This window comes from Epinephelus moara, chromosome 12 (assembly GCF_006386435.1).
Source record: "Epinephelus moara isolate mb chromosome 12, YSFRI_EMoa_1.0, whole genome shotgun sequence".
Taxonomy (NCBI): domain Eukaryota; kingdom Metazoa; phylum Chordata; class Actinopteri; order Perciformes; family Serranidae; genus Epinephelus; species Epinephelus moara.
In genome coordinates, this window is record NC_065517.1 from 12,485,328 (window position 1) to 12,501,278 (window position 15,951).

General features: G+C 38.6%; 1 protein-coding gene across 1 annotated transcript in view; it reads left to right on the top strand.

Annotated features, from left to right (window-relative positions):
• col12a1b (collagen, type XII, alpha 1b) overlaps positions 1–15,951 on the top strand; it is a 152,480-nt gene that overhangs the window by 132,567 nt on the left and 3,962 nt on the right. Inside the window, exons 65-76 of the mRNA XM_050058640.1 lie at positions 1,692–1,778; positions 3,888–3,941; positions 4,340–4,435; positions 7,002–7,055; positions 9,014–9,067; positions 9,170–9,223; positions 9,627–9,698; positions 9,815–9,850; positions 10,683–10,749; positions 10,864–11,049; positions 12,246–12,314; positions 14,847–15,014. Of these exons, the coding sequence (XP_049914597.1) occupies positions 1,692–1,778; positions 3,888–3,941; positions 4,340–4,435; positions 7,002–7,055; positions 9,014–9,067; positions 9,170–9,223; positions 9,627–9,698; positions 9,815–9,850; positions 10,683–10,749; positions 10,864–11,049; positions 12,246–12,314; positions 14,847–15,014 (997 nt within the window). The remainder of the gene's footprint in view (positions 1–1,691; positions 1,779–3,887; positions 3,942–4,339; positions 4,436–7,001; positions 7,056–9,013; positions 9,068–9,169; positions 9,224–9,626; positions 9,699–9,814; positions 9,851–10,682; positions 10,750–10,863; positions 11,050–12,245; positions 12,315–14,846; positions 15,015–15,951) is intronic.

Sequence of the window (15,951 nt, forward strand, 5' to 3'; positions counted from 1 at the left end):
TGGCGTAACAAATAAAGCTTTGTCTGAGAGCAGCACGTCTGCAAGTTGGATATCCAAAAGATTTTTGAAAAGGATTCAACTCTGGTGGATTATTATCTCAATTGCTGCAGAGCAAAGACATCTGCTTGATTGGGCTGCTCTGCTGACAATTATTAAATGATGCAAACTGAAGCGATCAGTGTGGACTCAGTGGAAATATATACACCCCAACAGCAGGAATGGGAGTAAATATCCTGAGCGAGCTGATAAATTTACAAAACAAGTTGAGTCTGTGTTTAATTTACGAGTACTTTTAGACGTTTAGCTGATGCTAAATTACTTCCACTTGTTAAGAGAATACGGAACAAAGACATAGATGATCAATAATATTCTTGTTGACATGTATGACAGGAGTGCTGGACAAAGAAATTCGTTTCAGAGATTTAGTGGAGAATACTTAAAATAAGCTTTGTCAGTATTGTCTAAAATCCACAAAAACAAACAAACTTTAATTTCATTAAATTAATAATTCCATATGTAAAATTTAAATATATCCTGTGAAAAATTTTGTACACTTCAACGAAAATATCCTTTGAAAGTTGAGACTATATTAATAGTTAATGGGTTGTTAAAATAGTTGACCTTCACACTGTCTGCATAACCCAGTTATTGCATATATATGCATACTTTTTTATGTCATATTCAGATTGGTTGGTTCATAGACAATAAAAGTTGTAGCAATGACTTTTTAAAATTTCAAACTTTTCAAAATTGTCCTTTAGTGTTTGTCAGTGTAATCTAGGACCAGAATTTGGGATTGATTACCAAAGATTTTGTCAATTTTTTTCTGAAACAGCACAAAATTCATCCGTCTTGTTTTGTGTACAGAAACTTTTCTGGTGTCACAATTCAAGCCAGCGACGAACTTTCACACTCGGGCAATGATTTATTGATGTTTAAGCATCAATTAAGTTATATTTGTATTTCTTCACTTAAAATGAGCTGTGAATATCTGACAAGTATCCGTTTCTTCTTGCTTGGGTGTCCTTGAAAGTCCTCTTATCCAGGAGGCGGAGATTTTTGAGTTCCAATCTGTCTACTTGAGGTTTTTACTTTCACAAAAGCTTAATTTCATTGTCTTTCTGAAATCTGTGAACCAGAAAATGCACCCCCTACTATTGGAAAATCACCCAGGGTGCTGTCACATTTGTTCTGGTAGTCTTTGTTAGCGAAGCAGCTCCAGAAAATGCCACATCACAATCTTGGCTATGCTCTTTGTCTTGTGTAAGAGTTAACCCTACAGAAATGTTGTCTGAACTGTTTACCTCTGGAGTGACGGGCATTGGGAAATACTTTTCAGGGGCAAACAGACAGACTTTTAGTTCTGTGCTACATTAGTGCATAATGTTTTTGGAGGAGTCTTATAGGAAACACTTTAGATCTGCTTGACACTTTTAGGACGTTCACTCACAGTTTATGTCAGTGACTGTGTTAATGTTCTGACCAGTGACTGTTTGAATCATCTGTTACTAATAAAGTGACATGGATGCTGTTCGATGTTAACCACACCAAGTGAAATCAGATGGAACTTGAAATTGATTTCTTTGGCTCGTATGATTTACTTGCTCACTTCACTCTGAGGGTTCACTCAGTGACTGCCTTTTATTTGTTTGTTGTCTGACTGTTTAATTGTCTCTTCCCTTCTCCACCAGAGAGATGAGCTGAAGTGTCCGTCTCTTCCTAACTCCTGCAGCTGTACCTCAGCGGGCACCGGGGAGCCAGGGATTCAAGGACCAGTGGTAAGGTTCACTTCAATCAGTCTATCTGGACAAAAAACATAAAAATATGGTCAATAACTGGAGACTGGAACTCAGTGTAAGTTAAGCACAGTTTGGACTTTCTGCTACTTTACCTAAGTATTTCCATTTTGGTGACTTTCTATTTTTCATTTCACTACATCTTAGAGGAGGACCTTTGCCTAAAAATGATCTTCATACACCACATGGTTTTTACCAGATATGTTTTGTTGGAATCTTGATTTCTGCCTCTCGACTATGTTCACTAGAAATCTCCTCTCCAATCCAGAGAGAGCTACATACATATACCACACTGAATCTTTGGAGTTGGGGTGGATGATGGGTGTCTAAAGTGCAGCACTTTGGCACCAAAGACATTCCATTTGTAGTTAGGTTTAGCCAACAAAAACAACTCAGTAAAGGTTAAAAAGTGTACTCAAACAATCTTCTCATTTAACTGTATAAGTAGTAGAATTAGTGTGATATCAGCAGTTGCGTGACATTACATTCTTGATATTGGAATTAGTAGTTTGACAGAAATTCTTAACAGTACTCAAGAACCAGAAATATAATTTTTTATTCAACACATTCTTATTCCTTGTTAAAACCTGGCGCCTACTTTACTCACCATGCAAATCGATTGCTGAAGGAATTTATTTTGTGTGGTGCTATGCTAGTAGTGGGGTTTTCGTGCTTTTAGTATTGAGTTCTCTCTAAGTTTGGGGATCAAACATTTTGCAGGGCTTTTATGCGTGTAATGGAACATTTTTCCACTGTACTTACATGTAAGTAAAATCTCTCCCTTGTCTGGTTATTTATGATTATTTATATACTCTGTGTTGTACAAGGCAGAATATTGCACCCTGAAGCACATTAACCCTGGGAAACCTCTTTGCAATGCCTCATAAAATCTTTTAAGAGGCATGAGAAGGTAAACTGTGGTGCACCATGACGAAGGCCAACCTGACGGACATTTGATCGATAAAACCTTGAGCTTCTTCTCCTTCCATCTGACTGCACAGATGTAAAGATATGGACAAGTCAGGTTTTATTATTCTTTTTTCACTGGATTTGTTGACAAAAAGAAAAATAAAGAATTTCACCAGTCTTATCCTTTTATAGCCTTCAAGGGAATCTTTGGTATTTTTCAACCTGGATCCCATTTTCCTGTGTTTTTGTGTCTCACTGACTAATGGGACTATTTTTTAAAAGTGGTCCAGTATTGAGTCAGAGGACTGCAGCCAACAGCCACAAAACAGACTGCTATGTAATCTTTGGAGCAATGGCGGACCGTGAATATGCATTTACTAAAAGTACTTGTTTTTGCAAATGACAGGTAGGGGTCAGGGGAGAAATAACGATAAAGCATAGTATCACAATATTTTTGTGTGTCAATATTGTATCGTCACACAGTGCCAAGTATCGATTTTTTTTTTTAATTATAGAATTATTAATATAACAAATACAAGTTAAACTTTAGGTAGCCTGCTGGAATGGTATAGTGCCTTTTCAGTTGACTGCAAGGGTCTCACTCAATACTGGATCAATTAAAAAAATTATTGTTCCCTTTTGTCACTTAGACACAAAAACACGAGAAAAAAGAACCCGTGTTGAAAAATACTGAAGTTTCCCTTTAAGTAAATAGATAAATAAATCTTCCATCCTTAAAACTACATAGCCTTGTAAAACTGTCACACTTAAAATCCCTTCTTAAAAGATAATAAAATAATATAGACTTGTTGGTCTAGCAGCTCCTACATGGATATACTATTTTCTGCCAGTTATATCTTTGTCACAGGTTGTTGTCTTTTCTCACTGTCAGTCAAATCTAATCAGACTAAACCCACACAGTCCTGATGAAGCAGATCAGCTGCAGTTTTTCAGCATTAAACTCTTAATAAATACTACCTAAAGATATTTTGCTACTTGATTACTTACGTATCAGGAACATTTAAAGTGCAGATACTTTAGGCTTGAAACCAGATTTTCAGGGGCTTTAAGCTGGGTTTTAATTCAATTTTAAAGCTCCTGATATTTTTCAAAATGGCTGGTGAACTTTTGGTCTTGTGTTTGTTGTATTATCATGACAAATGTTATGTTGGTTCTCCTCAGGGTGCCCCTGGCAGCAAAGGTCCCCGAGGTGAAAGAGGAGAAGCTGGTCCTGCTGTAAGTATCTTTAAAATCTTTTATCATCTTTAAAAAGTGCTGCTTCAGCTTTTTAATGCAAAACAAAAATAACCTCCCTGACAATTTGCTCTGAGCTCAATCAGACTCTTCAGCTATCAGCTCATGAAAACAAAAGATTGTTTAAAGTACAAAAGCTTTGAAGGGGGTGGACACATCTGATTCCACTTATTGAATGAGTGTTTTTGCTTTTTCTCCCTGATATGAAGGGGAGATTCGGTTCGATCCGTGCAGCAGCATTCCTCATCTCCTGTTAGTCTCTTCCACAGATTGCAACAGTATAAAACTCCAACTGGGACAAGAGATATCAGCAGATATCAACAACAAATTCCTCCTCTGTTTAAATGTTTCTTATCTGACCTTCTTGCTTTATTTTACAGGGACCAGTCGGCCCGCGTGGAGAGGACGGACCACCTGGGCCCATGGGTCTGCCCGGCCCTCAAGGACCCAGCGGGCTGTCGATTCCAGGAGAAGCTGTAAGTGTATAAACACACCTGACACAAACACACACACTCCCTGTGATGCCTTTTCAGCAGCTAAACATAAATCCTCGGCACACCAGAGCGGGGATTATTTGGCGATTTATTATGAGGGGAATTTACAAGCTGGGGAATATCTGTGGCACAGATTCACATTCCTTCATGTCTGAGAGAAAGACGTGATACCAAAAAGACCCAAGATCTCAATATCAGTGAATTCATAAATCACAGTTTGGATTTCCATCTCTGAGTAGAGATGTACCCAGATTAAACTGAAATGTTCCCGCATTCTCTCTCCAGGAAAGTTACTAAGTACTGTCCTTAAGTATCGGTAGTCCACTTTCTACTCTTTACTCCTCTACAGTTATAAGTACGCATTCATTTGCAGATTGAGATTGTACATATAAAAACATAAGACCTCTTCTCATGGTGTTGATAAAGATATATGCACAGCACAGCAACTAAGCATAGCATTAAAATTTAAAATATTACATGAAGCACATTCTTAACCTGACTGTCCACCAAATTTAAAGCTAGCATCGCAACAGCAAGTCCCCATTTTCAATTGGTGTCATCATCAGATCTGTATCTGGGTAACGACATCTGATAACAGATTCTTTGCCTTTATACCCGAGACCTGTGCTGCAAAGCCAGTTCAACATACCCCGGTTATCTTTTTATTATCTGGCTTCACTAACCCGAACATTGGTCGTCTGGGTAACTGGTATCACAAAGCTGGTTATCAACAAGTCCAGACAACTCTGGGTTTTACGATCCAGTCATGAGCACGTTCATATGAAAGAGGCGGGGGTGTAATTATGAGCAACATCATCAGAAGCATGAATAAAGTACTTCATATGATATGAGATGAAACTGTAATAATAACTGTCTGCAGGAATAGTCTGTTTATGGAACAGCAAGAAGTCATATTCGTTAGAGTGTAATGAAAACGATGAAGTATAACCCTACGACAGAAAAAGATGATGTAGAAAAGCCAGACAGATTTCCAAATATTAAAAGTAGGCCAAGGCCTAATAAAGATTTAGGTACTGTATATGAAACAAATAGGAGTGAGTATGTTAGTTATTTAGTTGGACGATAAAGAAACTACTCTGAATATGTCACATTAAACAGTTAAAAGAATGCCAGTATGTTTCTGCTACTGAGTGGAAAAGTAACCTAGTTAATGACTGATCAGGTCTATCTGACTAAAATGTTGTATTTATAATAACAGGAACCAGTTAACAGTATGAGGATTATTTTTAATAAAATATATTTTTTTTATTTCCAGTTACCGTCACACAGGTGTCTCATGTTATTCTGAGCTGCAGTGATGGAATCAGTCTAATCAGGCCCACTGTCAGCTATCACCACAGGGATAAAATACACTTAACACAATCACAATGCAGCTACAATCATCATCATGTTTTTAGTGTTGTGAACAGTCCCTCCATTTGTTAGAAGCTCTGTTTTAAAACCAGTGGAGGCAGAAAGCCTGGAACAATGAAATGATTCCACTGACCTGTAACAATATAGAGGCCTATTGTTTTATCTGTCACTCAAGACTTTTGGCCATATTGAAATACTTTCTTCCAGTGATCTGATTGGTCAGTGGTCGGGGTGTTTACAGGTTGTGATCTGATACTCTGAAGATAATCAGCTCCAGAGCAGGTTAGCTGGATAGCAGAAGTTACCACAGTGAATTATCCCTGTAAAAAGTGAACCAGATTTATGTGATCTTTTACCTGTACAGATGTCATTTAAAGCCACCTGGCATTAACATGGGATCTGTGAATGGACAAGTTCAAAGGCAGGTGTACAGTTTGACCATGTACCAAAGACACAAAACCCCGCCTATTAGTTGAAAAGATCACTTAACTCCACCTCTTTCTGTGAGCTAAAGCAAGCCTGGCTTAATCTACGAGTGCTAGCAGAGGTCTAACCTCGCAGAAGAGATTTAAAAACTTAATTCAACACCCCTCCATAGCTTCCCTTGACCTGTGACATGCCATGTGTGTTGACAAGTTTCTTCCTTACTAATTTACATAGAGATCTGATCACAGTGCAGGCAGAATGGAGATAATGAGAATGCTTATTAATCCCAGGTGTAAATGCAAACACCTGTGACTGAATTCATTATCCAGATGTAGATCACATGTTCATACCAGGTGTAAATTGGAAGACCACTTCCACATGTGGTCTGCCTGATCCAATCCATGTGTTCTGCATGCATTTACATGTGTTTTTCCCTATGCAAATAATAATGATAAACTTTATCCATGAAGCCTTTCCACACGACTGAATTAAAACAAATCATCACAATTAAATTAAAATCCGACAAATTAAAGTACAATGAATAAAATAGAATAAAATACCAATAAAATAAACAAACAGAACATAGTTGAAGTGGAAAAATGATACTTACATTAAGTATCACAGCTTCATCTGAATCTGTGAATGTTAAGTCACACCGCTGGCAGAACAAGTTTCTTCTAAATGTTATGTTACTGTTCTGTTCCTGCTCTTGATGATGTTCATTGATGTTGTTGTTTTCTGCCTTCAGGGCCGCCCTGGACCAAAGGGAGATCCCGGTGACTCAGGCTTACCTGGGCAGAAAGTAAGTGCAGCTCTGGCTGAAAAAGAGTTTTAAACAGGAAACTGGGGATAATTCACAGATTGACTACTAGTCTGGCGTCTGGCCGGACTCTGACGGTTCTCCAGCTGGGGAGGATTCAGAGAAAAAAGAGGGAGTACAGCTCTCTGCAGCAGGTTTCTGAATATTACTTTTAAATTAAATTTCTGCAGAGAAAATGCCAAGAACAAGTCAGGTTGATTAACAGCGCTGGTTAAGTGTTGGCCTGCGGTCGGCTGCTACATCCTCCTCTTAATGCAAGTTGTTTTATCTGGGAATAAACGAGGAGCTGTGGTCCAGCCTGGGATTTCCAGGAATTAGAAGGGAAAAAAAATGACACCTAAGATTATGACACAAATGTTGGCCTCAAAGTAAAGAACATGGTGGGTCAGTGTTGAAGGTTTGAGTCATCGTACGAGCTCTGAACAGGATGAGACTGTCTCTGTGTTTGAGATATTTGGTGACTAATATCAGGTAGCATTTTGATTTCTTCCTGGAATGAAGCCTCTCATGGAAGTTTTATTGGGTGGTCAGAGATGGAAGCCATCCTTTGACTTCAAATACTCATGAGCACTGCAGCATCATTCAGAGAAGCTGGAATAATAAGTCACTTGTGTTTGACCTTAAATTAATCAATAATAAAGAAAACAACACACAAAAAAACCAAACTATGATTTATGCAAGTTCACAGAAACTCAAATTTAACTGGTCTACTCTGTCCCAGTGTCAGGTCAGGTCAGGTCACATTTAAGGTAAGATTGCAGCTCATAAATTTAAAATATAAAGGATCCATAAATGCTGGGGGAACTACAAAAAAACTCAGTTCCCCCTTGAGTGTTTTCTGTCACTTCAAGTCCAGTGATCCCTCTGTGGAAGAGTCTATTATATCTGTTTATAGACACGGTCACATACAAATATGTGACCTGTAAAGTGGCTTGTTCACTTTATTAAGCTTCAACCTTTTGAAGTTTTGCTTTAGTGGGTTTTAAAAGAATCCTCCCTTTAATGCAGAGTGACGTTTTTCGTTTTTACATGAACACAGGAGAAATCAGTCTTGTGGCTCTTAGCCATCAGAGATTTAATTGCAGAGAGACTTCTTGGAGATACAATACCTAACAAAATATTGACACCAGGGGGAAAACTTACATTAAGGTCATACAAGTTAAAATTTGTGTTAAAAGATAAAAATAACAAAGCTGTAACATGATAACGACAACTTTTCTTTTTTTGGTTAGTAGTAGAGAACAGCAGAATGACTGTAGCAAACATTCACAATCTAACAGAACAAGAAAGCGCAGGTGGAAACAAAAAGGACATACTCAAGCTTATTGGTTACGTGAACAGTATTAAGAATGAAAAATAAGACTTTTAGACAGCTTTCATTGAAATGAATGGGCAGCCATGTTTAAATACTCCATCCATTGTTTAAGACAGACTCCATGTTTTTAGTCAGCAAAGGCCAAGCTTCATCAAACCTGGGAGCTCTCAGTCATCATCATTCATCAGAGTCTCCCTCCACTCAGAGCTGCACACTGTGGACGCATGAGTAAGACTAACTAATCAGTTCTTTATTCAAACAAACCCACTGAGTGCAACTCCACGTGGATGATGTTGATAGAGCAGGCAGGCTGCAGGTGACCATGTTGGAGCAGATGCTATAGCAACATGCATTTAATGGCTTGCAGACCACGCAGGTCCTGGTTTATAATGGCCAATAAAACAGATCTGGAATATATTATGTTCCCTGTAAATCTTATGCCCAGGCATCAAAGACCAGAGAGGATTGGTAATAAAAGTAGTGAGCACAGTTTCCGAGCAAATGAGCGCAAAAAAAGACTTTCACTGTTTGACATGCAGAAATCCTGCGCTGAATCACACTGGTTTGAATGTCCGGTTGGAGCAAAGGTGACCTGTGGAAGCTTTGATTTCTTGTGTGATTGCAGGGTTCACCTGGTCCTGCCGGAGCTGTTGGCCCGATCGGACCAGCTGGAGTCAGAGTGAGTACAGACGGACTGGTTTTAATGGCAACCATGCTCTCTGAATCTTTTCAACATGAACAGCATTGGTTCAGGTTCTCAGTCTTTATCTTGTATTTCCAGGGCCCTCAAGGAAAGGAAGGACCAGCAGGACCGAGAGGCCCCGCAGGGCCCATGGTAAGAGTTTTAATGGTTTGACACATGTATAGCCTGGCAGCCAGGCATATAAACCCAGCTGAAGCAATTAAGCATTTATGTGCCTTGCTCAAGGACAAACTGGCATCAGCTTTTAGAGAGGATAAAGTATGACTCATGCATTTTCTCCACCCAGATTGAGCAGGCTGATGATGGTGTTTGAATTCAAACATTTCTGATCACAAAGAAGATTCACATTTTTTAAAATATCAAAACAGATGATTGTCAAGATCTATAAAAGACTCTATGTTCTAAGTGATGTTAGCTAGTCCTTGATATTTCCAGAGAAAAGGCTTTTTTTTTTTTGGTCAGTGTGATAACGGCTATAACCATGCTTTAGTTTTTGTCTTCTAACGCAGTTGTTCTTTTCTGTGTTTCCTTGCAGGGACCTCCAGGATCTCCTGGATCACCAGGTGCTGCAGGAAAACCAGGAAACCCTGGAGACGCTGGCACTCCTGTAAGTGTCCACACTGTCATGTTTGCTTTGTGCAACAAGCCAGTTTAAATGGTGTTATGACATCTAAACCAAACTGTTCTGAATTTCTCCTTTTTTCTTTTTCTTTTTTTTTTAAGGGCGCTATCGGTCCAAAGGGAGACAAAGGAGAGAGAGTGAGTCTATCGGAAATTTATTTTGAACATCTTTAGAAGCTCAAAAACTTCATATGACAAATTTGATACCAAAGTGAGATAAATATTTGAGAAGATGCTTCACTGCAAGAAAACACCCCTCCTAACAAGTAATTTAAAGATATAAATATCTGTAAGGAGAAGATATAGCCAGTGTGGCACAACATTTTCACTTGTTTCCTGTGCAGTTTCCCATATTTCAGGAATCTTCTAGAAATAAGTTATATCTTAAATCAGATTTAGGAGATTGTTTTGAATTAATTTGAGAAAATTCAATTTTAGAACTAAGCATTAAGCTAAATAACTTGTTTGGACAGCATGCTTGTCACTTGGTGCACTTGTTTCTGAGAGGATGAAAGCACTCATAACACAATGCTAAAGTGCAAAAAAGCAAAAAACATCAAATCTTAAGAAAGAATCTCTGTTTCATCAAAAAGTTTTCTTACTGGAAAATATTTGACAAGAAAAACCCTCAGGGCTTTTGCATGGGAATACCTGCACTTCTTTGCAAGTACTCAGTGAAAAATATAGTTCACACTTGAAGTTCTCAAGGTTTAAATACACAAGAAGCTCCATAGATACAACACATTGCATAACAAAAACTGAAAATGTATTGATACAGAAAGCAATCAGTAAATTTGATAAATGGAAATGCACTGCAGAGGTGATCAAAGGGAAGGAAACAGACATCAGGATAAAGAGTCATATTTTAGAGTAAAGGAAACAATGTTCTAATAAACCTCAGGCAACATTTTGTTATAACATAAATTTGCTATGAAATGCTTAATCTTTACTCCTCCTTCTTTGTCCCCAGGGTGACTTTGCTCCTCAGAACATGATGCGATCCATTGCCAGACAAGTTTGCGAGCAGCTAGTAAGCTGTAAGTTTGGAAATGCTTGTGGCACCATGAAGCTGCCAGATTCCAAACAGTCTTTCATGGTAGAGTGAGTCTGCCACTCACTGTGCTGTTCCCTTTTCTCTTCTGTTGTTGCAGCACAAATGTCTCGTGTCAACACGTTACTGAACCAGATCCCTAATGGCATGTACCGAAGCAATAACCCCGGCCCTCCAGGGCCTCCTGGACCCAACGGCAGGCAGGGACCCCGCGGAGAGCCAGGCTCTGCAGGAAGGAACGGTTTCCCTGGGAGTCCAGGTTTACCCGGCCAGCAGGGAGAGAGAGGTACGACGCAATCTAAAACAGAGACTGTACTTTAACACAGTTATTAATACGAGGAGCTGAAGAAACAAACCTGGACTGGAATGATATTAATTGCCATGCTAATTTTGGCTGGTGAAAAACCACCTTAAAACAAAATGTACTTACTGGAAAAAAAATGAACAGCTAATTCCTCAACGTGTCTTGTGACGAATGCTGATAAAGTAATTTTTAGGCAACCAGAATGTTACAATTAACCTTGATGAACTTAAAACACAGACCCAGACACCCAAAAACAAGTTCATGGCTATTTACATGTACTCAGTGCCATAAATACAGTACGCCTCTATCCTGATGCCATGGTAGCAATTTGTGAATCACAATGTAGCCACGCCCTAAAGCCTACACTGCTTTGTCGTCTATCTTACTCTAAACGGGACCATTATTTACTAAATGAAGATCATACTGTATTGAAGAAAACTTGAAATTAGCAATTGAGACCATAAACTCATTAGGAAAATGTTTACTGAGCTAATAAATCAAGGGAAGAAGTCGGGTCATTTTCTCAGTGACTTCTATACAATCGGACATCTTTCTGCAGTCAGTGGAGTCGCCCCCTGTTGGCCATTACAGAAGATGCAGGTTTAAGGCACTTCACTTTTCAGACCCGAGGCTACATCAGCTTCTTTTTTACAGTCTGTTTTAACTGCAGCAGGGTAATTTAAAAAGAACAAAACCACCACAGGATGCTAACGAAGCTTTATCAGTAAACCTCTGCAACAGTCTGCTCTATAGTCAGAAGTTTCTTTGTCTCAATAACAAAAGCATTAAACTAACTCAAATATTCCTGATAACACTGCACAAGACACAGACACTCAGGCTGCACGTACAAGATAAAACTCTGTTGAAGCACTTAAAGATTACAAAACTTTTGCAACATTTTTAAGTGCCTTTTCAAAGTTTAAAGTTGAGCTGTTTTCTTCAGAGTGTGATGTCATACAGACCAGCTCAAACTAGTTTTTAAAGGTCAATTACAATAATTGCTGACTGACTCAGATGGACAGTAAAGAAAATGTTGATGTCCTTTGCCCTGCATGCAGGCTTGTCTCAACACTATTAAAGTTATTAAATAGCTTAATTCTTTCCAAGTTTTATGTTTTACATCAGAGCCAAATTCTCATTAATAATCAGTAACTTTAACTCCTGTGTGTTTTCTTCAGGTCCTCCTGGAGAGAAAGGGGAACGAGGAGTGCCAGGAGTTGGACAGAAGGGACCAAGAGGACCTGCTGGTATGTATCTATTTGTTAATCTACTCTTGATTGACACTCGGCTCAGATCACACTGCCTGGTGCAAAAGCTGACATAATGCTTCACTCTAAAAAGAGGGTAATATACAGTTTAACAATCAAAATCAAACAGCTTAATTTAACAGCACTTAAAATCTAGACGAAAAAAATATCAGGGCTAACAGGTATGTTTTTTGTTTTTATAGCTTTTTCATATCTCTTATAAATGACTTGCTACAGCGCAGACCCTAAAGACAACCAACTGCCAACCATGAATTATGAGAAAAGAGATCATATTATTTTAGTCCTTTCTTTTGAATGTTTGGCTGTTTGTCATCTCAGATGACAGAATTAGTCAAATTTATTTATAAAGCACATTTGTCCCGAGTTGTCCCTAAATGCACCAACAGAGAAAGTCTCTGAAACAAATCCTTCTCACAACTGCACACAACTTTTAATTAAAATTAAGCGTGACTGGCAGAGACCAGAAATGAGCAGCTTCTTAGACATCAAATTTAGAAACTGTTCAGTGTGCTATGACAAGTTGGCCAGTAGCAGCTGTCATCCTGGGGACAATAGAAAATGTGTTTGTGATGAGCATAGATCTTCCCATTCTGGATGAAAGGACACAGAAAACTCACTATTGCCGCGTCATGGGGATGCACCCTGTTGTTTTCCTGATGATGCTGAATTGTGAACAACCAATCTGTGTTAAAATCAGCAGAATAAAAGCTAGTACATTTTGGCACAAAGCAGCTGTTGGCCGCAACTAACAAATAACAGAGGTTGCACTGAGTTTCATTATGATGCGTTCAAGTTCTATTCAGTAAAAATGAATAGTAGAAGAGGGCAAATGATGTATTCAGTGTTATCTTGTATAATGTAGTTTTTGGTAAGATACTTGAATTGATACTATCATTTTAAAGAGGCATTTGTTGATGTTTTTACAGCAATATAAAATAGATATTTGATAGGGAATTATGATATATATGATAAAAAAGCTTTTAAAGATGTTTTGCATGTCAAAGGTTAAATTCATGTTCACATTCAATTTGGATGACTCAATTTGTTCCTATTCAAATGTAGTGTCAAAAGTAGTGTAATGAGGGGTTTAACTACTTTAAAACAGTTCAGTTTTTTAAGTGTAGTTTTCTTTGTTTCCTTGGCACAAAATAAACAACATAAAAACATCGGTATCAGCTATCAGCCAAATAGTTATTTAAAACTTGGGTATCAGCCCAAGACGTCAAAATAAGTGCATCCCTAAAAGCATTTGAAAATTTAGAACTAGAGAAGATTTGAAGATTTTTGCTTGAAAAAAGTTTAAAAACTGAGGAAATGGGCAGCAAAATGACACAATTAATATAAGTAAGTTAAGTAAAGAATATCACAAACACTGATTACTGGCCCAAACCAGATAGTCAAACCACAACTGAGAGTCTGAGAGCACCTTTAAGTGCCAATATTAGAATTAAAGATATAAATGTACACATTGAAATTTGCCAGAATTTGAACCGACATCACCAGACAAACACTTTAAGGATACAAAACTCTGAAGCTGCAGCTCGTCCTGCAAAAATCAGCTCTAACAGCAACCACAAAATCATGATGTCATCCTGCCCGGAGCCTGAGAGCAGCCCCACTAATCACACATCCATCCAGTGCCGCTGTAATCCAGCACCCCGACTACAGTCAACCCACAATCCAGTCTGAAGCAAACAAGGTCAAGTTGTGGAAACAGTGTGAGCAGAAGTGGAGCAGAGAGGGAAAGGTCCTGGAAAAAGAGGAAGTGGACAGCAGTGAGTCATTCATTCACAACACATGCGGAGGACGACGAGGAGAGGGGCCATCAGGGAAACTTTCCAAGCCGGCTTTGTCCGTGTCTAGACATAACGCAGAGAGGGAAAAAGGATCAGCACATTACTTTTTTTCCCTCGCAGACTTTAGTTTTTTAATTCTGCCTTTCAAATGTTGTGCCCGAGACTGTCAGCAACATTTGCAACTATTTACAAAAAGTTATTGTGTTTCCAGCTCAAATTTGAGCAGATGACAGTGGGCCATAATTATCTGTTCGGTTCAGGGATCATAAATCACCCCCTGGGGTTTTTACTTTGGGCAGTTTTACAAAAATATAACAATTTGAATTAATCTCAGAAATAACTTGTTATTATTAACTGTTTACTGTCCTTTATTGGCATGGGGGAGAATAAATTTGAGCATGGTTTCTCAAAGTGCAGCTCTCAGGCCAATGGCGGCCCTCACAAACATTCTGTATGGTCCCCTGAATGTGACATGAAATGCTGCATTATACTTTAATCATCCGCGGTCCATTTCAATACCTGACAACTTTTACGAAGCTACTGGGTGCATAGCAGCAAGTTATTTTTGTTCCTGTTCAACAAAGACCTGTGCAAATTTACCTGAGAATTTATATATCTGAAGTCTGCACATTTCTTTGTCATAACATGTGACAAACAGTTCGTCAATCGACATTAACAATCACATTTTCTGAAACTCTTTCTATTTCCTTACTAGGCCCACCAGGAGAAAGCAGGACAGGATCTCCAGGCCCTACAGGCTCTGCCGGGCCTCGCGGTCCCCCCGGACGTCAAGGATACGCTGGAGTCCGTGGGCCTCCTGGACCTCCTGGGATCTGTGACTCTTCTATGTGTGTTGGTATTCCTTACAACGGGCAGGGATACGGTACGTATCAGCAACTGCATGGGACGCATTAGCATGGTATTATAAAATAACATGTTGCTAAACGTTGCTTATGATTTCAATCAGCTGGTGGATTTTTTCAAATTGTGATGAAACTGTACAGGAGCACTCCAACATTTTAAAAGAGAGACACTTATTTTCTGTCTGTGAGTCAAATGAGAACATAGGTCCTGGAGGTGTTTAGCCTAGCTTAGCACAAAGTATGACAGCAGGGGAAAACTGCTACTGTAGCTCTAGAGGAAAAGTACGTCTTCCAACAAGCTGTCTGATATCTTCAAAGTTATAGAACAGCTGCTTTTGTCAAGACAGCGCTGTCTATTTGAGTGTCATATAGGTATTAATACCAGATCTCAGGTATTGGTACCTGTGTTGATAATTTCAACAACAACAAAAAACAACAACATTTACTTATATCTCTACACATTTTTAATAAACAAGATACAACATGTACACTTTCCTCTGGATGGAGCTAGGCTAGCAGTTTCCACCTGCTTCCAGTCTTTGGGCTTATCTAGGCTAAACATGGAATTATCCATTTCTGTATTGGACACACATATACAAGACTGTTAGCCACTGTTTCATCTGACACATTGAGTAAAATCTTGGTTATTATTAATTTTGAGGCACGTCAGACTGGGTGATGAAAGTTATGCTTACTATGGAAATATACCACTGTGGTATGTGTGTGTATATGTCTGTGGGCACCTATAATATTGATGTCAAGCTTTGGTGAAAAGTAACTAAGTACAATTTTGAGGTACTTACATTTCAGTCTGTTTTCTGCTACTTAATAATTATATTACCTTTTACTCCATTACATTTATTATTTATTCAAGTAAAATATCTGATTACTTCTCCCACTGCTCGCCCAGTACACTGTAATTTCATGTCATATTAAGATTGGTTAGTTTGTAGGTCA